At 40.1% G+C, this 25,593-nt stretch overlaps 1 protein-coding gene across 4 annotated transcripts in view; it reads right to left on the reverse strand.

Annotated features, from left to right (window-relative positions):
* The window catches only part of DENND1A (DENN domain containing 1A), a 463,104-nt gene that overhangs the window by 193,080 nt on the left and 244,431 nt on the right, over positions 1–25,593 (reverse strand). For all 4 annotated transcript variants that reach the window (XM_054726915.1, XM_054726917.1, XM_054726916.1 and 1 more), the window contains one exon: positions 10,410–10,510. In XM_054726915.1, the coding sequence (XP_054582890.1) occupies positions 10,410–10,510 (101 nt within the window). The remainder of the gene's footprint in view (positions 1–10,409; positions 10,511–25,593) is intronic.

Here is a 25,593-nt window from a genome sequence, read left to right on the forward strand (position 1 = left end):
TACATAAAATACAGCTTCCTGAGACAAGGAGGGGAGGGGACTGCAGGGCCATTAATTAGTCTGGGTGGAGGTAGGAGGGCCCAGACCCCCAGGTGAGCAACACCTCTTCTACTTTAGGAAGCAACTAGATTAGAGCTGCCCAGGGATTTGGAAGATCCACTGTTTTTCTTTCCTTCCCCCCTCCCCCCATATAAATGCATAGTTAGCATTACAATTTACACATCATAGTACCCATCTTATTTCTGAGGCACACCACCTTCTTAACCAAATACCCTGATGGGCAAAGTGGATCCCACAAGGCTTTCCTCAGTTCACCATTTTTCAAGGAAAGGAACACTCTGAAACAGGTCTTACTGTTTGAGAGTTTCTTTTCTTGCTTTTTTTTTTTTTGAAAAGAAACAGAAGTGTAAACACAGCTTGTCCAAGCATTTTAAATTCTGTTCTGAAATAACGAGGCCTGGCATTGTTAGAGAGGTTCAAGGACAAAAGAAAGGGAGAAAGAACAAGAATAAGGAGCATACAACACATCATGTTGGAGAACACAAATAACCACAGCTTTGGTCTCACTGAAAGTGACCAGAGAGAAGGTCTACAGGCTAATGTAACGGCCATTGTTGCACAGGGAGCCAGGGAGAGCAGCCACTGTTACTGCGCCTTTGCCAGCACTAGGCTAACGGCATTTTCTCAGTGGATCCTAAAGGCAACAGTGTGAGGGGATACTATTACTACCACCAACGTATAGAAAAAGCAATGAAGGCTGGGAAGCTAAACACTCATTCACGTCACACAGCTAATAAACGACAAAACTGAGACTAGAACCCAAGTGTGTTTTCCTAAGATAAAGCTTATTATTTCCCAGACCAGCCATTGCCAGGCTGGGAAGGAGGAGTGAAAGGAGGTGGGAAGGCTTTCTCCAACCTGTTCCCTGAAGGCCTGCCAGCAGCTGTGCCAGTCCCAGCCTCTCTACACTCTGTCCGAAAACCCCCCTCACCAAGGAACTTCTTGTTCTAAACCTGCCTTGGGTTCTTTGTAGGCCTCAGTCCCCTTCATCCCTTAAGTCCTACTGCCCCCTCAGACCCCAGGCTCGGAGTGCCCAATGGTTGCTAACGCCCCACTTTTATAGGCTTTCATCTGGGCTGCCCATTTGGTATAAGTTACATCTGATTTGTGGGATTATTTTAGACTGTCAGTCGCAGGAGAAGTGGACGGGTTCCTGTTTCCATGTGCAGAGCACGAAGAATAACGACAGTGGGGCTGCTACGTACGTACTGAGCGCTCACCAAACACCAAGGGCTGTGCTGGGGCTTGAGCTAACTCATCTCATTTCATCCTCAAATTATCCAACCTGCACCCTCCATTTCACAGATTAAAAAAGGGATTCTTAGAAACTTGTGCATGGACACAGTTGATGGTGATTCCAGCCCAAATCCTTCTATTTCAAAGCCTCTTATGCTATTCTTGCTAAACTTCTTTTAACCACTATGTCACACTTACGAAAAAAAAATGGGCCTGGCCGGTGTGGCTCAGTGGTTGAGTGTCAACCTATGAACCAGGAGCTCACGGTTTGATTCTGGTCAATGGTTTTCTCTCATCATTGATGTTTCTCTCTCTCTCTCTCTCTCTCTCTCTCTCTCTCTCTCTCTCTCTCTTCCTCTCCCTTCCTCTTTGAAATCATAAAAATATATTTAGAAAAAGAAAAAAATGGTTATTTGATATTTATAGCTGAAAAATCAAATAGCAAGTGGACACTTCATAGCCAGGAGAAAACTACACTTGCCTTACTAGCTTTAATGAATTAATTGATAACTCTTTTTTTGTCCCAGACAGGACTTAAGGTAGTTTATATAAATATGTTCAATACAGCAATAAAAGCAGGGAAAGAAATAGGGGCAAAGGAAAAAAAATGCAAGCTGGGGTGAGGTTAGATTCTGCACACCTGCTGGGTGCCCACAGATCTGTCTCTGAGCACTCCAGCCGCCAAGCCAAAGAGGGAACTAGTATCATAACGTGATTCATGGTGTCCAGAGAGGAAAACAGTCACTCAGGCGCTTGAACTTTTAAAAACAATGGGAGGGAAAAGAGAAAATTAACATCTTATGATGCATTTGTTATGTGTTGTTTTCTATATGCTGGTCAGACAGCCAACAAACATTACTATGTGTCAGGCACCACGTGGTCTGAGGATAGAGAAGAGAAAAAGAGAGTTCTGGTTCCTGCCTGTTTTACGGGTAACAGCAGACGTTAAACAAGCACGTTACTGTATGTGTGACCCTGCTGCGGGGACATTTACAGGTGCTGTGATCACCTCATTTCATCCTCGCAGCAATCTTGCAAACCTGATCTCCGTAATTCACAGAGGAACCTATGGCTCAAAGAGGTTAAATGACCTGACAAAGGTCATAGCTGGTGAGAGGCAGAAAACACAGCTTGGACAGTAGAAGGGGTGCAAATGCCATGAGTTCATCAAGGTTTCTTCGGGGAAAAGGTATTCAACTTTTTGCCTGTTTTCCAACTGGCCCTCCCTGATTTCTGAGCCATAGCAGAGGATGAGGATCCCTGAGAGGAAAGGAGCAAGTCTAGATTAGGAGAGGAGGCAGAGACTGCCTAGTTTTCACCTGCAATTTTGGCAGCCGAACCACAGGTCTCACCACAGTGGAGGAGCTGAGTGTGTATGGAGTTGGGTACTGGAGATGGTTTGCTAATGTGAGCCATGTGTATATCACTGGAGCTGATGGGTGAAGGGGGAGAGCAAGGACAATGCCCTCTGAGTGTGGCCCTATGGCTTTGTGGAGTAATAACTCTGGGGGTTGGGAGAGAGGCCTTTAGAGCACCAGCCACTGAAGTCAACCGAATGAACACTTGAGTTACAAAGATAACGCCTGGAAGAAAACCTGTAAGGTCAACATCAAAGCCTGGAACAGCCCTCCCTTCTGTGCCTCCTTGGTCTACCCAGAAGGAGACAGACTTGCAAAACATCAGGAAGGGCTCCATGGCTAAGACCACTGGAGCAGGAGAAGTTAATCACAGAGGAAAGGTCAGGAGAAGGGGCCCTCGATTGCCCCAGAGAGTTCAATGAGAACCATAACAGCTAGAGCCAGCTGCAAAAGGGAAGCCTCAGAATGTCGGCCACCAGCAGCCCACGAGACCCTTGTAGAAATGCAGGAATGAATGAGGTACAAAAGAAACAAGAAGAGAAAAAGAGAAAGAGATATATGGAAAAATAAAGAGAAAGTAACAAAAACCCCCCAAAAATGTAAAAGTTGAAAATTCAACTGGTGATAAGAAAAAAAGATTTTCTCTTGTGTTCCAGGACTAAGGCATGCCACATGCCAAGATGCACAGCATCCAATTTCCTTCTTAGCCTCTCAGTCTGTTACTGTTTAAGGGGAAAACAAATCCAGTTGAGAGATGACTCTGAGCCTAGCCCTGTGCTTGTGCTTGGTGTATCCTCCCTTGTGCCCAAACTCAGAGAGGCAGGGACACATCACAAAAGCCCTCCATTGCTGCAGCTTTTGTGGTGAGGGCATCACATGGTCTGTGGATCCTGTTCTATTGGTGGCCAGGAACATATCTAGACTGTCTTTGCTGCTGAGACCACACACCGTGCCTTAGAAGTTTCAGAGTTTTCTAAGTGTTGGGTTCAAGATAGGCTCCCAGTCAGAGAGGAGTGAGGAATTACATACTGAATGTGTCCCAAGAAATGGAAAACCAGGCTAAGGCTTGGTCATATAAGCAGAGATCAGAGCCAGCTCTGTCCCATGGAGGCTAGTCAGAAACTGGGCTGGGGAGGCAGCCTGCTGCCCTGTCCCACATCAGGCAACAGCGGGGGCTCTGGAGGGTGGGACCAGCAGGGCAGGTCCAGATGCTTAGATGCAGCAGCAGAGGAGGTAGAGGGCCATGGGGTGGGTAGGCTGAAGACAACTGCCTTCCCTACCTGGGGAAGGGTCATTCCCATGGTAAAGGGACACCTTGCCAGTCTCAGCACCACTGTGGGAATATCGCTGCTGAGGCTGGGGGAGAGTACTTGCCACAAAATGGAAATCTTTAACAAAACCTACATAACACAGCATTCGGTATAGATAAGAGAATGCCAGCCACTCCTGTCTACCTTATCTACTTCCATCCTACCCCAGTGTTGGGAATTTCAACTGGACTTTGCTGGGTCACATATGTATGCACAAACATATACATACATAGTAATACATATTGACTATAAATACATATATAGTCATTAACAACAAAAATAGTACCTACTACTTAATAGAGTACCTGTTTTGTGTCAGTAATAATTACTATTCCTCCTTGACAGAAGAGAAAGTAGGCTCAGAGAGGTTCAGTGACCTCAAAGCTAATAAATAGGGAAGCCAGAACCAAAGCCAAGTTTTGTTTCCACCACACCACACCACACCACACCACACCACACCACACCACACACTTCATTGAATTCTATTTCTGCCACCAAGAATATCAACAATCCCACTTACTTTAGCAATTTATTCCCTATGCCACATTTCATGGCATCAATGAAGGTAAAAATTGGAGTGGAGCCATCTGATTATCCAGATGTCACTTCACAGCTGTGTCTAGACTGATGCCCCCATCACCCATGTAGACTGTGCACCTTGAGATCAGGCATATTTCAGACTGTTTGCTAAGAACCCTAGATGGAATACAGGATGGGACATGGGGGTTTGGTTCAGAACTCTACATGCACTACATATAAAGAACCTAGAACCAGAGTCTCTCACAGAGAATCGAAGTATGCCCACTATGAGTAGAAGAATGGCTTCCAGAGTCACCTGGAAATAAATGCCAGGAACTACAATGCATTTTACAAAGACAAATGCAAAATCCAAACCTTAATTGTGTGTATCTGATTTAACTTTTCGGTTCAACCATGCTCTCAGCAAGCATCAGAAGTTAGTTACTAACTTGGCTCTTGACCTGGCTATTTCTTTGGGGGAACACGAGAACTTGTCCTGATCTGATGTGGAAATGTTTTATCACAAAGGTGTGTTAACAAGTGTCCAAAATAACCCAAATAAACAATTAAATTTGGGAAATGATTTGTGGTCCTTAATTAGTACTGCTTCTGAATAAATAAGGGAGAAAAGGGAATTTACATGGGAAATACCATATGGACCTTTTATTAGCAACATTTAATTAGCATATTGCCTGGTACATAGTAAGTGCTCTATAAATATTTGCTGAATGAATGAATAATTAATCAATGATAACATAAGTTTACATAATGCAAGTCATCAAGAAGCCTACAAGAATTTTTTCACAAAATCTTGGTGATGGGTACAACTTCTTTTCTAACACTTCGGAGTGTTAGTCAACAAAGCTTTAATATCAGGTGGCCTTGGATTGCAAGTTCAGGCTCTACCATTTCTTAGCTGCTGAGAGTGGGTATGTCATTAATCCCTCTGAGCATCAATTTCCGAATCTATACAATGGAGCTAATAATACTTGCCTTATACCTTGATTTTGAAGATTTGCAATAATGTTTATAAAGAGCTTGACACATACATTGGACTCAATAGATAGTGATTATCTTAATGAAAGGGAATGCTGATTCTCATCAGCAAGTTAATCCTTCTGTCCCAGAAGTGGGAAGGCTCTGACAACACTGGCCAAGGTCAGGGCTGCCATCAGCCAAGGTAGGGATCATTCTCATTTTCATTTTCAAAGTTAGGAGAATGGCACAGATCTAAAGTAGAAAGGAACTAGCAGCACATGTTTTTAAATATTCATAAGGGCTGGAAATGTCTTACTCCTTTCGTTTTCTCTGCCATCTGCTTTTGTTTCTTTTCTTTTCATTCTTATGCCACAGCTGCAAATGAAAACAACCATACAATAACTCAAGTTAAATAAAAAAAAAATCAAAATAAAAACAATCTGAGGGGTAAAAAGAGAAGATGAATTATAAACTTTTTCCCTGAGCTCACAGACTACAGAAGCAAGAATAATGTTTAATGCAAGTTAAACCCTCTGGAAACCAAAATCCATGTCCCATGTTTGTAATAACCATGATAAGAGCAACCACCATTCACTAAATGGCTCCTGTGTGCCACTTGATGACCAATATCTCTCATTCCTAAAGCCTTCCTTCAAAGTAGGTAAATTAAACCCATTTTACAGAAAAAAATTTCAAATCAGAGGTGCAAAATAGATTTTTAATGGTTACACAGCTAATAAGAGATGAAACTGAGATGCGAACCAGGTCTGCCTAAATCCAAAGCCCAGGTGCTTTCTCTACCACCCTCTTCAGAAATGGGAAGAGACTTAAAAAACTTAAGTTGGGTCTCAAAAGAACTGTTGGCCCAGAAAGAAACTCACTACACACTGATTCATTTGCCTGTCACCATAACCATTATTGCTTGTCTCATTTTCGGTTCTTATAAGTGTATTTCTAATAGTACATGATCTCACTCATCTAGGGGAAATAATGAACAACATAGACTGATGAACAAGAACAGACCCAGAAACAAGGAGGCATGGATCAGACTCTCGGGCCTCAGGGGGAGGGGAGGGAAGGGTGGGGGTAAAGGGGAGAGATCAACCAAAGGACTTGTGTGCAAGCATATGAGCCTAACCAGTGGTTAAGGACAACAGGGGGGTGGGGGCATGTGTGGGGAGGGGTGTGGGATGGGAATGGGGGGATGAGGACAAATATGTGATACCTTAATCAATAACAAATTAAAAAAAAAAAACTGAAAAAAAAATAAAAATCAATGGAAAGATTAAAAAAAAATTAAGTTGGGAAATATTTAGGGAAGACCATTTGTGCTAAATCGATTTATTCAGATAATTAAAACCCGTGATTATAGCTCTAATTAAAGTTAACTCAGATAATTGGTTGTTGTATTTGTGAATATGCAATTAAAGTCTTCCACATAACTGCAGGGTTTTCAGCATCATACTTTCCATTGACTCACTGCATCCCAGAGTTTTGCTCTACTGGCCTCTGTTCTACCAAAGGCTGCATGACAGCTCTTGGGGGTCTCTGAGCTCAAGGACCATGACCTATGCTACCAACAGCAGGGTCTGGGCTCAGCTCCTTTTAACATGTCTTTGTCCTGAAGTCAATGAACACCTCATCTTCAAGTACACTGTAAAAAGCTCTTATAGCCTACACTACACTGTTGTCCTGAAAACTCCTAGCAGCATGTACCTGAAGAAAAACTGGCAGCAGTGGTCCTCATGTGTTAATTACACTTGCGAAGTCTATTATGCATAGAAAGGGCACCTGCTGGCAGTGAAAATGACTAGAATCTGCCCTTCCTGTGCAGTGAGTAAATTGAGAGTTCATTTCTACAGGAGATAATAGTTTTCAGATTCCATTTCGTGTATCCCCTGCATGGGGACGTACTTAACATTTAAATCATCTGCAGAGGAACAAACCTCCTTCAAATTTACATGTTCCAGGCTCCTAGCACTTTACTTAAAATGCTAGTTATCCCTGCTGACTCTTACCACCAAGGATTAAACTCAATGTGGTGAAAGTCACTGAGCACAATAGAGTCAAGTTATTAGCATTGACTCAAATTTCATGATATTTGCAGTTTCTGACCAAATCAGTGGTAGCAGGCTGAAGGTGATCAAATCAAGCCTTGAATGGAGGACCTGTTTTCCTCTTGGGGTCATTTACTTCATCATTTTTACATCCTGCAGTTAATCAACAGATACCAATCCCCACCAGCCTGTAATCATCCTTTGGTCAAATGTCAAATAGTCCTTTCATGAAAACAAGAGACCAGGAGACCACGTTCACACAAACAGAAATTTCCAAGATGGAACCTAATCACAAAACTCACTCAGGCTCAGAAAAATACAGGCCTTAACTTTGATTTTTAGGAGTGGAAGTTTGGGTTGACAGGGCTTAGCCACTTCCTTGACAAGCCTTCCCTTCTAGGTTAGACTTGCCAGGATCATTGCTCTCAGCCAGGCTGGTGACCCAGTTCTCGATGGAGCTAGAGTTAGATGGGAATTGAAAGGAGGATCTCAGATCAGCTTCCATAGGAAGGAGTCAAACAGCTAATAAATCCTCTAAGCAAATAAGAAAGGAGGGCTAGGACCTGAGATGGCAGCTGAAAAAAACTGGCTAGAATACACACTGATTTTTCTTTTCAAAGTAAAACTTTTCAATTATAAAAACCACACTTTCTTCATAGAAATATATGAAATATGAAAAATAAAATAAAAATCATGCAGAATTCCTCCCCCTCCTCCCCATTATGAATCACTGTTAACATTTTGGTGTATTTCCTTCTAGATTTCTGCCCATGTGTGTGTGTATGTGTACACACATTTAATTTTTATGTTATATACACCATGATTTTCTTTGTTTTTATAAAAATGGAATCATACAGTACATAATACCTACATTGGGGCAAGTTATTAAACCTCTTGTGGCCTTGGTTTACCAGCCTGTGAAATGGAGTCAATAACTTACGGGTTTCTATCACCGATGCAAAGGAGATGGTCCAGTGACTGGGGCATAGGATACATTCACCACTGGCAACTACTGTGATCATTGATGTTACTGACAGAGCATTTTCCTCTCCACAGTTCTGGGAATGTAAGCTGCTGGGTTTAAACTAGCTAACAAATTAGCAACCAAAACTTCCCAAATAACAGAAAGCTAAAGTTATGCTATTACCAACCCCTGAACACAGGAACCCCTGGGCGTTCATATCTAAAGCACAGCATCAAGACACACAGGTGAGTTTCTTCCAGGGAGAACCCTAAGGTTTCCCCTTAGAGCACATGTCTGGGTGAGGTGTGTGGGGGTTATGAATCTCCCTCTGTGTGAGGGCCCCTGAAACATGTGCCTGTGGAAAAGGGACCTGTGTCTGTGTGTCAGTATGGGGGCCATGTGCCTGTGAGGGTGTTGTATGTGAGGGGCGGGGGTGGCAAGAGGACTGAGTGACACTGTGTGAGTCTGTCTTAGAAGACATATGCCCCCTTTCTACCTTTTCTATTTTTCTCAAGTATCTCCCCTTTGCCTTCCTCGGGTGTCTATTTTGTTCTTTCTTCTCCTCCACTCCCCTGGCCTGCTTCTTCCTCTGTGTCTGCCTCTGCCAGCCCCTCAATCTTGCATTCAAACAACAACAGTGCTGGAGAGCAAACACGGGCCTTTCCTCTGAGAGACATGGCAGTGGTTCAGAAGCTCCAAAGGAGCAGCAAGTCTAAACAGAGGAAGACCATTCATTTCATAGGAGGTAGGGGAAAGGCATGGATAAAAGGAGCCACCTTGATAAGAAAGATGTAGAGCAGAGAGATGAGCTGATTCACTTAGTGTTAGGCCAGAGAGGGACGCTGAGTTTCACTTGATGGACCTGAGCAACTTCTTTGTTGTATCCATGGCTTCTTGGGATGAGGGTGAGCTCAACATTAAAATCAGAAGTACTGTGGAATATCTCTAAGGTCCCAGGACGATTTGGCTACCTTGGTGAACCTTTTCAGTGGCAGGTTGGCAAAATGGTTTAGAGAACCAGCAAAAATTATGACTGACCGTACTCAATCACTTTGAACCAATGGGTCCCTTTCTCCTGAAGTTGCCAATTTCTGGCAGGCAGTGCCTTTTCCTACAAATGCACAGTGCTCCCTTATCAACTTCTGCTGACTTGAACTGTCAAGAGACAATTTCTTTAAGCACATTACCCTGGAGAAATAAATTGTTCAGAAGGAAAATGGATCTGAATCAGTCTTCTTGGTGATCTATTGGAGACAAGACAGTGGTGATGACAAGGCTCCTGCAGAAACATGCTTGAGCACCCACCATGGGCCAGCTTTTCTTCATGGTGTCCCTTCATCTGTTATATCATTTCATCTTTATATAAATAAGTATAGAACTTCATTTTGCAGATGAGGAAACAGTCTTAAGCCAAGTGACTTGCCCAAGGTGGTAGAGCTGACTTTAAAGCCTGCCTGCCTCCCACTGAAACACAGTTCACTGAACACTGAAATTCCCATCAAAAAAACTTCAGAGGGTTTGAAGTCTGGCTTGTGCTTCCAAACCACAGTTGAGAGCAAGTCTTACAGAACGTGCCAGGACATGGCTGAAAGTTGAAGACTTTGGGGATCTCAACTGTTCTTGTCACCAGTTTCTAATTTGTCTTAGGAAAAAAAAAACCATCATACAACTACTTGGTGCTTTGGTTTCCCCAAATTGAGAAATGAGAAAAGTATTATCTACTCACTTCAACTCTTAAGAATGCCATGACATATATGAAAGCTGTTTGGAAACAGAAGGGCCATGCAATCGTGTGGTCTAAAACGCATGTCATTTTTGAAGCTAATATTTTTCATTTAGAGTCATCAACTGCATTACAAGTTACAGACCTAACTTCCATGACAGTTCCTGGAGAAGGAAAGCAGAGGTGGGGAGAGCAGCGGCTTACCAGCAGTAGTCCAGCAGGTGTGGTGGCAGGACGGGGATGTACACATGCTGCCAGAACATGGGGTAGAGCATGGCGGCAGACCCGTGGATGCAGGCCGTCAACTGCAAGAGAAGCAAATCAGAGGCTTAGAACTAGCAGTCAAAGTGAGACGCTGTCCTATTGGAGTGGAGCAAGAAAATTAAATACATACTTCTCAAAGTATTTAAAATAAATTAACTCAATCACCCTAATTCAAATTTAATAAGAGCCTGCTTTTCAAAAAACAATCTATCTTTTCCCTGATTATGAAGCTAATGCACAATGACAGTAGAAAATTTAGAAAATGGAAAAAGGGATAAAAGAAAACAAAAGTCTTCACCATCTGAAAATAATTTAACATTTTCGGGTATTACATATATATGCACTTGTATTTCCTTTTCTAATAAAATTAGGATTATTGTAACTACAGTGTTCATTTGTTCCTTTTTTTTTTTTTTTTTTTTGCCAGTATGTTCTTTTTTCTTCAAGTCAACATTATTTGCTGGCATTTTCCCATATCTTTAAATATTCTTAGAAAACATATCTTTTAACACCACTCAATAAATTCCCCATACTATATTTAATCACTCTTCTACCATTAAGTTATATAATCAAATCAGGTCAATAATTTTTATATCTGGTTCCTAGAGGTAGAATTCAGAGACAAAAGTTATAAATATTTTAAGGCACTTAATAAATATAAAAACATAAACATTGTAAATGCATTCACATAATAAACAGATGAAGGATGGAAGCTCTTTACACTCGCCCAGCCCTGTGCTGCAGTGTCCCCTTATACCTCACCAGCACTAAGAATTGGACTCAAGTTAGCTTTAAACTGTATCTATCTTGATTTTTTTTTAATTCCTCTGTTTTGAAGAATGACTAAAGCTGAACATCTTGTCATATATCTCTTGACTATATTTTTTAGGTAAATGGTCTGTTTCCTATTCCCAGGCCACTTTTTCTAATGAGTACTAGTATGCTTAAAAATTGATTTGCAAGAAACAGCAGATATGCAAAGGACACTAAAATCCTTTGCAATGTTTTGGAAAAAAATACTTCATCCTTATTTAATTTTCTTTGAATTTTTTGGGGTGAAGAGAAGGTTTAAGTTAACACATAGAAAAATTTCTTCCTTCATGATGGTTTCCACTGCTTTTATATTAAGAAAGTCCCCCAAATCTTTCCCCAGCATTTAACTTTAATCCATCTGGAATGAATTTAGGTTTAAGGACTGAGGTGAGAATTTATTTTTTCCACATAGTTAATCAATGGCCCCAGCACTGTTAACTGACAAATCCTTCCTCTCCCTATTGTTTTGACATGCCCCTGTTTCATATTCCTTTTTTTCTTAAGAGCTAGATACATCATACAATCAATACTTTATATAATTAAGTTTTTGGAAACAAAGATATAATGGAATAAAATTGTTAAAAGATTCAATACAGTGAAAGGAGGAAAAAACCAACACCTTGGGAGATATGGCTATGAAGTGACAAAAGCCAACAACACATGCTTCTCTCTGTCTTGTTTCTTTGGTTTCTGGGAAACCTGTTCCCATGAGGACTTTGCTTCTTTTGGAAGCTGCTAACTGGCCTTTGTTGACAGAAAGACATTTACGTGGCCAAAGAGTGACGTGTGAAGGCCCAGTTAAAAGAATCCCAGAGGTTAGTGTAACACGAACAGCTTTAAATGGGATATTCTGCTGATGTTTCACAGTTGTGAGAGCTGTGTATTAAATCCAGGGCTGCTACTCCCCGCCCCCCACCTCTTTCCTCCAGACACTGTTCTTTAAACCAGGTACATGTCATGAACAGGAGCTGTTCCAGCAAGCTCTCTAGGGCTGTTCCCAGTGACATACCAAGGCTTGTAGGTTTAACCCAGCCTTCTCAACCCATTTTAATATGCTTCCATATAAAGGAAGCTGTCATATTATACATGACTAATCTCTTCAGCTTTAGAAGAGATGAGAATCTTTGCGGGTGTTGAAAGTGTAGAAAATGAACCAATTTTGATTCCACCCTGAAGTCAAGCTGGGGGGTGACACTGGCCTTGGACCTCAGCTCTTTCTGCCCACCTTTAGCTGCCAAAGTAAAAAGTGCTGGTTCCGTCGTGTAACACCCTACTCAGAAGTCTTTGGGGACATATCTGAAACAGGCATGTCTCCACCAGTTCCCAGTCTACATGTAGAGCAGCATCTCCAGCCACAGTCTCTCTTGCCTTCTCCAAGTTTATCCTTGGAATAAAGGATTTGCAGATGTAGGAGGTGTTATGTACTCCTTTTCCTTCTTTCTCTCTTTCCACCGGTCCTCTAAACTGGCCTGAATTTGTGCCCAGAGCAAACTCCTCCAAGTGCTACCTTCCTCACATGGCTCTCCTGGGCATACACCCCACTATCAATGGGGCTATAAATGCATGTGTGTCCTCTCATTGTAAAGTACAGAAAGACCGGTCTCTCTTTTCCTCTCCATGGTCTCGGTGGTGCAATATATATGTAAGTGCCAGCTAATGCAATCTTTCTTGAATAAATAAAAAATAGTTAGAATAGTTCTCCCTATTCTTTTGACATGCCCCTAACTAAAGATAGTTAGTGGCTTGGCTTTTAATAGTATTGGACCAATATTTTCATGAAAGTCACAGAGTGGGGTATATGACTCAAATTCCAAAACAATGCCAGTAAGCTTAGACACAAGATATGCCATTTCTTGGAAAATCAAGTCAATGAATTCATTCATCCATTCATTCCATAATATAACTCTACAACACATCAGAGAAATAAAAGCACTTTAAAACCTACAAGTTGCCACACAAATGTAAGTTATCATCACATAATTCATTTGGAGTTCTCTTTGAAAAAGTCATTCAATAGAATGTTCCTGGTTTAAACAGAACTTGATTACCTGCCTCTTTTTAGCTTAAATTGGTTTGAGTCTAAAGCCTATTTCAAGTAGTAAAATAGCAGAGATCTTATCTTCATACAATGTTCTTTTCATGTTTCCTTAACCCCAAAAAGGAAAAAAAAAAAAATCCCCTGCCAAGCTGGATGCCAAGATTTTAAAATTTCTGATCTCTCATGAAAAACTAACTTTTAAGGTATTTGATCATCATTTTCATTGGGGTTTTTCTAAGGGCCAAGTCTCTGCAATTGGAACAAAATGCATTTGCCCATCTGATTAAGAAAAAAAAAGGTGGGGGGAGGGGCGGGGGGAATTGTTGAGCTCTTTTACCAAATACTAAATAGCACAAACAATGTATACTGTTACTTAGGAAAAGTGGCTGAGTTGACCACAAGAAAAGTGTTATGATATATCTATGCTTAATCAGAAATACCATATTATGTCTTGTATATTATCATTAGCCACTTGTTTTAAAAATAACTCTAAAACCAATCCTATTTTAAAAGATAAGGATCCTAAAGGCCTATGTTCATTTCTTACAGAATACAAAATTTAAAAGTAATGAAAGTATACAATTTAGATAGTAATCAACAAAGGGGTATTGTGAATATTTTAACTGAAGTGTAAGTTGAAGGAAATGATCTTATCAAACTCTCACTCAGTGGGAGAATAGAAAGATAGTATGTGTAAAATTTGCCCAAAGTCATTAGTCACAATGAATATTCATCAGAAGCCAATTATCAATCCCATTTAATGACACCCCAAAAGATTTTGCCCTGAAGCAGCTGAATAGTCTAAGACTCCAGACAAAACTAGACAAATTATACAGCCAATAGCCAGTCTAGCCAGGACACAGATTGTAAAATAAACCACTAGTGGGTTTTTGGAGGCACTTTTAGCAAATTCTGTCCTCAATTAAAGATGCACAAGGTCACTTCTATCTTGGAGCTTTCTATACGGCTTCATTAATTTTCTTTGAGGCAAAGGGAGAAAAAGGGAGAAGGCAGTGGGGATAGGACATGAATGAGGAGTGATTGATGACAGAAAAAAATCACAGACACATTTTTGTTTGTTTATTTAAGAGTTTAAGGTATTTCTCAGAGATAATGCCCAGATTGTCACATTCTTAGATCCCAATTTTAGCTCTGAAATTTAACACAGAGTAAAAGTAAGAATCGCCCCCTTCCCCCACAAAACAACAACAAAAACCGAATCCCAACAGTGTATGTGCCAGGTACCACGTTGGGAATTTAGAATCTTGCAAAGTATTATTTTAAAGGAGTGTGTGTGTGTGTGTGTGTGTGTGTGTGTGTGTGTATTTACATACATACACCCTCATCACCACATTTCACAGATAAGGAAACAGTCTCAGAGGTGAAATAACCTGCCCAAGGCCACATAGCTAGTGACAGAACTGGGACTCACAACCAGGCCTGTCAGACTAGAATGGCCACTGTGTTACCACAATGCATAAATTAACAAATGTTTCGAGTACCTACCCTGTGCCCATACACTGTGCTGAGGATTCTGAACTAGATGAGATACTGTTCCTGTCAGCATAGCCAAATTAGGTAGAAATGCATTTGCCTTGCTGTGAGATGAACCAAAGTCTAGGGTAAAATACCAATTAACAGAAAATAAACATTTTAAAAACAAACACAGATCTGACAATTTTTCTGGGGATTAGTTACCTTTAACTAAGGTGGTATAGTGTCTTTAATCCATAGGAAATTCTAGACAACGACATAATGATTGTCAAAGTGATGGTTTACACACTAATTTGGCGCACCCATTTGAAAGTCTGGGTTTCTGCCATGTTCCCTTTCGCATACTTGCATAGAGTTTCCACTAATTCTCTTTTTTGATCTGAGTAAGCCACTTCCTCTCTTGGGTCTCAATTTTCCCTCTGTGGAAAATAAGAGGCTGCACTACATGATCCCTCTGCCCCCTTCCAGCTTTGACAACTTAGGACCTAGAGGAATCACTGTCCTTTGATGTGAAATATGTGCCTCCTCTGCCTCAGCTCACTGTCAGCTCTACTGACTAAGTGTTAGTAAAACAGGGAATGTCTCAAAGCTGGTCTTGCTTTCTCATCTCTGCAGCTATAGGGCCCACTTGGAATTCATGTGCTATCTAGGAACCATCACCTCTCAGCCCTCTATCTCCATCACCTGAGTGTGGAGGACAGCAATCCTCTGTGCTTGGCCCCTGACACTCTGAGACCTCAGAGGTAGATTTTAGGAGACTAGGGGCATGAGACTAAAGACGTGAGCTCCTCAGGGCCAGAGCACACATTTGATTCCTCTCCTTATCTCTTACTAAGCTTGACACAGAGCAGGTGCTGAGTAAATGTTTAGGGAATGTTAGAATGCCTCTAGCTGAACATCATGAGGAATGGTAGGCAAGATTACCAGACACTTTAACAAATTGCAATTGCTTAATAGATCACAACTAGGAGCTGTAAATTTCTAAGGTATTGAGATTCTAAGTTCCAAAATCTGACAGAAGAAAAAAAAATCAGATGGTCACAGTCAATCACATCCTAGAACTCAGGATGTTAAAATATCAAACTGACATCTGCTTCATCATTGAGTTAGATGTATTGGAAAGTCTCCTCTGAACCCAATCATCAGGAAATTGATAAAACAAACAGTATAGAAAGAATACCAGATTACTATAATTAAAGATGGGTCATTTTTAAGTCTACTAATTTCAACCAAGAATCATCCTATGTAGAACAGCTGTATAAAATGTCTTGTGGAAGTCAGCTTTCTTAATTTGAGAACTACATTCTTTTATGTCATTAAAAACTATCTTTGTAGTCATCAGGAAATAAATGGTGCCACGATTAAACAGTGTTGTGGTTTTGTTGTGTGTGTGTGTGTATGTGTGTGTGTGTGTGTTTACTTATTCTCAAATGTTAAACCCTCAGCGATGAATTTTAAGTAAAATCTGCAGGGACTCTGAAAGTTAACCTACTCACCCCTTCCAAGGGTATGAGAAAAACCTTTAATTACAAATGGTTCAGCTACATTCAGATTGTGTTTACTACATTTTGAGAGGGTAGAGCTGGCTTTTAAGAAACTATGATGCTTTAGCAAAAAGACAACTTAGCCTCAGAATCAAAGCCCTTCAGTTAGTCTAGACCAGTGGTCGGCAAACTCATTAGTCAACAGAGCAAAATATCAATAGTACAACGATTGAAATTTCTTTTGAGAGCCAAATTTTTTAAACTTAAACTTCTTCTAACGCCACTTCTTCAAAATAGACTCGCCCAGGCTGTGGTATTTTGTGGAAGAGCCACACTCAAGGGGCCAAAGAGCCGCATGTGGCTCGTGAGCCACAGTTTGCCGACCACGGGTCTAGACAGAAGCTGGACATGGGAGTGGAAAGAAGGAAAATAGTAAAAAAGGGCAGAACTGTTGGGCTCTGTCCTACTTTCCTTAGAAGTGAAAATGTAATGCTTCTTTATTTTTATTTTTACTTTTGGTTGTGGAGGAAGCACAATCTTTCTTCACGTCATATTTTTTTTTCTACAGTTGGGTGGAATGCATCCTATGTCTTGCTTCTCTGCAGAAAGGTTCCCGAAAACCAACACACCAACATGGGGACAAGTAAAATGTCTTCCACTAACAACAAGATCATCCAGTCAAAAGGAAGCCTTTCCACGCAATCACCTGCCTACTCAGTCACTTCTCCCTCTCCCTTTTCTAAAGAACTAATGAGAAAAAAATGGTCCCATGCCAGGGCAATCCAAGATGGCTGCCGACAGGACGGTAGGCTGCAAGATAGTGTGTGAGTGAGAGAACGAAAGGAGAGTGTATGGACGTGTGGGGAGTGTCTGTATTTGTGAGTGAGGGACAGCTATATTTCAAGGGACTGTTGGGGACTGGCCGACCAGGCTCCCCTGGCCAGGCAGCATCTACTGCTGCTAAAATCTCTCCTGAAGCAGCCATCTTGAAGGGGAGAGTGGCTGTGATCTGAAGCCCAGCCTTACCTTCAACCCGGGAGACCTCGAATACCTCCTATGGCCCTACAACCACAACGCCCAGAGACCAGCTGCCTCAGCTGTGAGGCCGGGAACACTGGGACTCCAGCCTCCCCAACCGCAGGCACCTAAAAAGTCTGTCCAGGGGAAGACAAAGTGGCACGTATACGTGGATGAGCCCGGAACCTTCTCACAGAGCAGATAGAAGGAACCAGTGAATCGTGTAACATCCACCCAGAATTGGCGAATTAAACACAACTGGTGAGGCAATCCATGGACAGAAAGGTCAGATATCACCTAGAGAAAGGTGAGATCTGGGATCTAGGCTGGAGGGAGAAACGTGCGTGAAATGTGTGCAGTGGGAACTAGAGTTTCAGAGGAAGACTGTGCCCTACAAAATCCGCGGCTGTTGGGGTCAGTGTAGCCCTCGAATGTAGAAGGGGGTCCACAGGGCTGCTGGCAGAAGGGGACTCTAGAAATTGACCCATAGAAGGGCTTGGCCCAGAAAGGCAGCCTGAAGTTCTGCCAGTATATGGGCTGCGCAGTGCCAGGGGAAAAGACATGAGCCTGTGAGCGTCCTCTGGCTTTTTTTTTTTTTCTTTTTCAATCCTTGCTTTGGAATGCTAAGTCCAGTACACAGGATCTTCCAATTAAAAACACTCACCAAGATTGCAGGGGAAAGTTGTTTTTGTGGAACCTGGGGATAAGAGCGGGGGGAGACGAACAGAAAACCAGCTCTGGCGCAATCCGTCCCTCCAACCCAGTATTAAGTGCTGCAGGGAAAGCAATCTAAACACAGGGTAGAGGGGTCTTTTAGCAAAGGATATTAATACAGAAATACTGCCACCCAAGAGTTGTATCAGAAATTGACTCTTGTATAAATACAACTAAAGGCAGGCTGAGAAACAAAGAGATCCCACCTGCTTGAAAACAGAGTTGTGGTTTATGACACAGAGGAGCGGTGGATCACAAGGAACTTCAATACTGTGCTGACTACCTGACAGGAAACAGACCTGCCAAGCAGAACAGTAGAGGAAGTGAACGACCTTCACTACTTCACATTTTTATTTTTTATCTTTTACTTAAGAAACTAAAATTTTTTTCCTCACTTGATTTTACCTTTTTTATCATATTTTTATTTTTAATTATTATTATTACTACTATTATTTTATCTTTTTTTAAAGTTTTGTTTTTCTTTATTTTATTTTATTTTATTTTATTTTATTTTGGGATTAGTGTTCTACATTTTATTTTTATTTTTCCTTTAGCATTATTTTACTCTATCTCAATTTTTCCTTTATGCCAACACTCTCTTCTTCACTTTCTCCCTTTTTTTATCCTGTTTCTCTTACCCTGATCCTGCTTTAGTTTTTCTCTATCCTTTTTTACTCCCTGTTAAAAATTGATCTTACTCATATAACTAATTTCTGCTCCCCTGCTCCAAGTCCATATACACTCCTCTCTTCTCTTTCTTCACTATCCAAATTTTCTTTTTCTTCCTTTATTTTTTTTCTTTCTTTCTGTCTTATTGTTGTTGTTTGATTGTTGATTAGTTTGGCCTTTTTGTTTGTTTGTTTTTGTTCTGTTGTGTGTTTTTTTCTTTTTTTGCTTCTGTTTTTCTTCTCCTCACTTGGTCTCTTCTTCTACTAATAGCTTAACTAATTCCAATCACCAACTCAGGCCTATCTACTCTCTATTCTCCTTTTCCAATAGTAAATGAATACATAGATAGATAGATTAAAGAAGGGGGAAAATTATATACACATACACACACACACAAATTTTCTTTTATATATTTTTTAACATATATATTTTTTTGTATTTTGTTTTTTACTTTTCTTCTTATACACTCATTCTCTTTCTACCTCCTCTATACTGAATGTGGCTATTTCCCCATTCATTCAATTCCTTGACCTTACCTTCTAGAAATAAGTTCTGCTTCCTCAGATTCATCTGGGTGTTTGTAGTTTAGATATTTGGGATTAGTTGTTGTTTTATTGGGATTAGACATATATTTTCCCCCTTTTTTGTTCTTCTCTTTCTTTTCTCTCTTACATTTTTTCCTTTTCTTAATATCATTTTTGAACTCTTTTCTATCCCCTAATTATCTTTTCTCTGGGGGTCACCTTTATTTGGGGTTATTAGTATCATGAATACATTTGTGTTTGGTGCCCTGTGCATTGTGTCTTTTTGTGTTGTATTTTGTGCCTTTAAGTCAATGCAGGAGAGAGAGAGCTACATAACCATACACCCAGAGAGGAGTGATCATGGGGAGACAAAGAAACAGCCTGCATATGAAAGAAAAGGAGGAATCACCAGAAAAGGAAGTAAATGAAATAGAGGCAAGCAATATGTCAGAGAAAGAATTCAGAGCAATAGTCATAAGGTTGCTGAAAAGGATGAAAGAAAAATTCAACAATATGTGTAAGAACCAAGAGGAATTGAAGAAGAACCAAGAAGAAATGAAAAATGACATCGCTGCAATAAAGAACTCAATAGAAAGCATCAACAGTTGACTAGAAGAAGCAGAGGACCGCATCAGTGAGCTAGAAGACAAGGTAGGAAAAAATACCCAAGCAGAGCAGCTTCTAGAAAAAAAAATTAAAAAGCAGGAGAGCCAAAGAGAACTTTGAGACAACACGAAATGAAACAACATCTGCATAATAGGGATGCCAGAAGGAGAGGAAACTGAGCAAGGAATAGAAAACCTGTTTGAAGAAATAATGACATAAAACTTCCCTGATATAGGGAATAAATAACTCACACAAATCCAAGAAGCTCACAGAGTCCCAAACAAGATGAACCCCAAAAGACCGACACCAAGACACATTATAATTAAATTAGCAAACACCAACAACAACCTAAGAATCTTAAAGGCTGCCAGAGAGAGACAGAAAGTTACCTATAAAGGATCCCCCATCAGACTAGCAACTGATTTCTCAACAGAAACACATCAGGCCAGAAGGGAATTGAATGAAATATACAAAGTCATGCAAAAGAAGGTTCTGAATCCAAGAATACTGTACCCAGCAAGGCTATCAATCAAAATTGAGGGTGAAATCAGGATCTTCATAGACAAAAAATGACTAAGGGAGTTTATTACCACCAAACCAGCAATGCAAGAAATGCTAAAGGGTCTGCTGTAAAAGGAAGAAATAGGAAGGGAAGAAGGAACACAGGCATAAAGAATAAAAATGGTGACAAACAAGTACCTATCAATAATAACTTTAAATGTAAATGGATTATATGCCCCAGTCAAAAGACATAGGGTAGCTGAGTGGATAAGAAAACATGACCCATATATCTGCTGGCTACAGGAAACCCACCTCAGAACAAAGAACTTACACAGACTGATGGTGAAGGGATGGAAAAAGGTTTTTCAGGCGAATGGAAATGAAAAAAAAAAGCTGGGTTAGCAATACTTATATATGACAAATTAGACCTCAAAGTGAAGGCCATAACAAGAGATAAGGAAGGCCGCTTCATAACACTAAAGGGAGCAATTCAACAAGAAGATATAACTCTGGTAAACATATATGAACCCAACACAGGAGCACCCAAATACATAAAAAATCTTCTGGAGGATATCAAGGGAGAGATTGACAACAATACAGTGATAGTAGGGGACTTTAATACCCCACTGACACCACTGGAAAAATCCTCTAAACAAAAAATCAGCAAAGAAACATCAATCCTAAATGACTCACTAGATCAGATGGAATTAATTGACATCTTCAGAACATTTCACCCCAAAGCCACAGAATATACATTCTTCTCAAGTGCACATGGGTCATTTTCAAAGATAGACCACATATTGGGACACAGGCAAAGTCTCTTCATATTCAAGAAGATAGAAATCATATCAAGCATCTTCTCAGATCACAATGGCATAAAAGTAGAAATCAACTATAATAAAAACAATAAAAAAATAAAACACCTGGAGGCTAAATAGCAAGCTATTAAAAAATGATTGGGTGACCAAAGAGATCAAAGAAGAAATAAAAAGCATCATGACAACAAATGACAATGAAAACACAACAATCCAAAATTTATGGGACACAGTGAAAGCAGTCTTGAGAGGGAACTTCATAGCTCTACAGGCCTATCTCAAAAAACAAGAAAAAAATGGTAATAAATTATCTAACCCTACAACTCAAAGAGTTAGAAAGAGAGCAACAAGAAAAGCCCAGCGTAAGCAGAAAGAAGGAAATAATAAAGATCAGAGTGGAGATAAATGACATAGAGACCAAAAAAAAAAAAAAAAAAAACAATACAAAAGATCAACAAAACCAAGAACTGGTTCTTTGAAAGGATAAACAAGATTGATGAACCTCTAGCCAGGCTCACCAAGAAGCAAAAAGAGAAGACCCAAATAAACAAAATCAGAAATGAAAGAGGTGAAGTAACAACCGATTCCACAAAAATACAAACTATTATGAAAAAAATACTATGAACAACTCTATTACAACAAATTGGACAACCTAGATGAAATAGACATATTCTTAGAAAAATACAAGCTCCCAAAACTCAATCAAGAATAATAAAAAAAAACCTGAATAGGCCAATAACTACCGAAGAAATTGAAGCAGAGATCAAAAATCTTCCAGCAAACAAAAGCCCTGGTCTGGACAGCTTTACAGGGGAGTTCTACCAAGCATGCAAAGAAGAACTAAAACCTATCCTCCTCAGACTATTCCAAAAAATTCAAGAGGAAGGCACACTTCCAAGCTCTTTCTATGAAGCCAGCATTACCCTAATCCCAAAACCAGATAAAGACACCACAAAAAAAGAGAATTGCAGGCCATTATCTTTGATGAACATAGATGCTAAAATCCTCAACAAAATTCTAGCAAATCGGATTCAGCATTACATTGGAAAGATCATACACCATGACCAAGTGGGATTTATTCTGGAGATGCAAGGATGGTACAATATCTGAAAATCAATAAATGTGATACATCACATAAACAAACTGAGAGACAAAAACCACATAATCATATCAATCGATGCAGAAAAAGCATTTGACAAAATCCAACACCCTTTCTTTATAAAAACTCTCAACAAAGTGGGAATAGAGGGATCATACCTCAACATAATAAAAGCCTTATATGACAAACCTACAGCCAACATCATACTCAACGAGCAAAAATTAAACTCATTTCCCCTAATAACAGGAACAAGACAGGGATGCCCACTTTCACCACTCCTGTTCGATATCGTACTGGAAGTGCTAGCCATAGCAATCAGACAAGAAGAAGAAATAAAAGGCATCCAAATTGGAAAAGAAGAAGTAAAACTGTCCTTATTCACAGATGACATGATACTATATATAGAAAACTCCAAAGACTCCATCAAAAGACTACTAGACCTAATAAATGAATTTGGCAATATAACAGGATACAAAATTAACACCCAGAAATCTATGGCCTTTTTGTACACCAATAATGAACTCACAGAAGGAGAAACGAAAAAAAAAAAACAAATCCCATTTACCATTGCACCAAAAAAATTAAGATACCTAGGAATAAACTTAACTAAGGAGGTAAAGACCTATACTCGGAAAACTATAGAACATTGAAAAAAGAGATAGAGGAAGACATAAACAAATGGAAGAACATACCATGCTCATGGATTGGTAGAATGAACATCATTAAAATGCCCATACTACCCAAAGCAATCTACAGATTCAATGCAATCCCCATTAAAATACCAATGGCATATTTCAAAGATCTAGAACAAACTCTCCAAAAATTCATATGGAATAAAAAAAGACCCTGAATAGCCACAGCAATCCCAAGAAAGAAGAACAAAGTTGGAGGGATCACAATACCAGATATCAAGCTATATTATCAAGCCACGGTTCTCAAAACTGCCTGGAGAACAGACATATAGACCAATGGAACAGAACAGAGAACCCAGAAATCGACCCAAGCCATTATGCTCAATTAATATTTGACAAAGGAGGCAAGAGTATACAATGGAGTCAAGACAGTCTCTTCAATAAATGGTGCTGGGAAATTTGGTCAGATACATGCAAAAAAATGAAACTAGATCACCAACTTACACCACACACAAAAACAAACTCAATATGGCTAAAGGACTTGAATGTAAGACTCCATAGGCAGCAGAATAGCAGACATATGTCGTAGCAATATCTTTACAGACACAGCTTCTTGGGCAATGGAGACTAAGGAGAAAATAAAAAATGGGACTACATCAAAATAAAAAGCTTCTGCACAGCAAAAGAAACCATCAACAAAACAACAAGCCCACTGCATGGGAGAACATATTTGCCAATGATATTTCTGGTAAGGGTTTAATCTCCAAAAATTTACAGAGAACTCATACAACTTAACAAAAGGAAGATAAACAATCCAATCAAAAAATGGGCAAAGGATCTAAATAGACACTTTTCAAAAGAGGACATACAGAAGGCTCAGAGACATATGAAAACATGTTCAAAGTCACTAATCATCTGAGAGATGCAAATCAAAACAATAATGAGATACCATCTCACACCTGTCAGAATGGCTACCATCAACAAATCAACGAACGACAAATGTTGGCGAGGATGTGAAGAAAAGGGAATCCTCCTGCGCTGCTGGTGGGAATGCAGACTGGTGCAGCCACTGTGGAAGACAGTATGGAGTTTCCTCAAAAAGTTAAAAATGGAACTCCCATTTGACCCAGTAATCCCACTTCTAGGACTATGTCCCAAGAAACCAGAAACACCAATCAGAAAGGATATATGCACTCCTATGCTCATAGCAGCACAATTACAATAGCTAAGATTTGGAAACAGTCTAAGTGCCCATCAGCAGGTGAGTGGATGAAAAAACTGTGGTACATCTACACAATGGAATACTATGCCGCTATAAAAAAGAAGGAACTTTTACCATTTGCAACAGCATGGTTGGAACTGGAGAGCATTATGCTAAGCGAAATAAGCCAGTTGGAGAAAGATAAATATCACAAGATCTCCCTCATATGTGGGATATAATTATCAACATAATTTGATGAATAAGAATAGACCCACAGACAAATGGTAGGGGAGGGGTGGTTAGAGAGCAACCAAAGGACTTGTATGCATGCATATTAGCATAACCAATGGACACAGACACTGGGGCGGTTGGGGGCTTGCCCAGGGTGGGAATGATTGGGGTGGGGGGTGGGAACTGGGGAAAAAGGAGACATATGTAAAACTTTAGACAATAAAAAAAATAAAGAACCAATGAGTAGAGTAATTAGAGTTAAGTTATTAACCAGGAAAAGAAGCTTTCATGCCAAGATTTGACACTTCAAAACCTCAAGCAAGTAAAACTGCCAGAGAAAAGCCTTCACTACCAAAGCTGAGGCAGAAACAACAATATGGGAAACTACAGAGTCAATGACCTGCAGCACATGAGTGAGAAAAGTGCACACTTTTCTTTAATATGAAAAAGGAAAAGACAAGGTCACACTGGGATTGCCAACATGTCATTTAAATGCAGGGGCAGCAAGGTTCTGCCCTCCTCCGTCCTGTGACTGTGACAGACATTACAAACAGATGCAGTGTCAGGACATGGCCTGAGAGTCTCTCCAAACACGCCACTATTGGCAGTGGATCCAAGTAGGCACTCAAGAAGAAATCTATTTGCCTCCTCAAGTCTAGTAAAGTGGATATTTATATTTTTGGAAAATATTCTAAAATCATAATTTATGTTTAGCTAATTTACACTATTGCTTTGATGAATCACATATTTTAAAAGAACTGAATATAGGATCGTGAGTACCCATCTGTCAGGTATCCATACACAGAGAAGAAACTAAGGAACCTTCAGGTGGTAGGAGTTATTAGATTTAAAGGCACAGGCAAAGAAAAAGACTCTCCGGGTAGTTTTGTCAGCCAAATCCAACCTTAGAAAGTGATAGTAAACTTAGAAAGATTAAAGTTACAATACAGCCTCCATCATGACCACTAAACTCGGCATATACCATCTGCCAAGCACTGTCCTAAGTACATCACATATAGTTAACTCAATCGTCACAGTCCTATAAGGCAGGTAGCATTAGTATCCCCATTTTACAGATAAGGAAACGAAGGTTCCTAAATGCCAAGTACCTTGTACATGGCATTTAGGAACCTTGGGTCACAGAACTAGTGGTAGAGCTGGGATATGAACCTAGAGTCTAGCTCCAGAAACTGCTCTTAGTTCACAGGAGACTGCCTCTGAGCTATAATCTGACAATTAAGTGAGTATCCCCTATGTGTACATGCCATGACCTCAAGCAATTTAAC

Source organism: Eptesicus fuscus, chromosome 15 (assembly GCF_027574615.1).
Source record: "Eptesicus fuscus isolate TK198812 chromosome 15, DD_ASM_mEF_20220401, whole genome shotgun sequence".
NCBI classification, from domain to species: domain Eukaryota; kingdom Metazoa; phylum Chordata; class Mammalia; order Chiroptera; family Vespertilionidae; genus Eptesicus; species Eptesicus fuscus.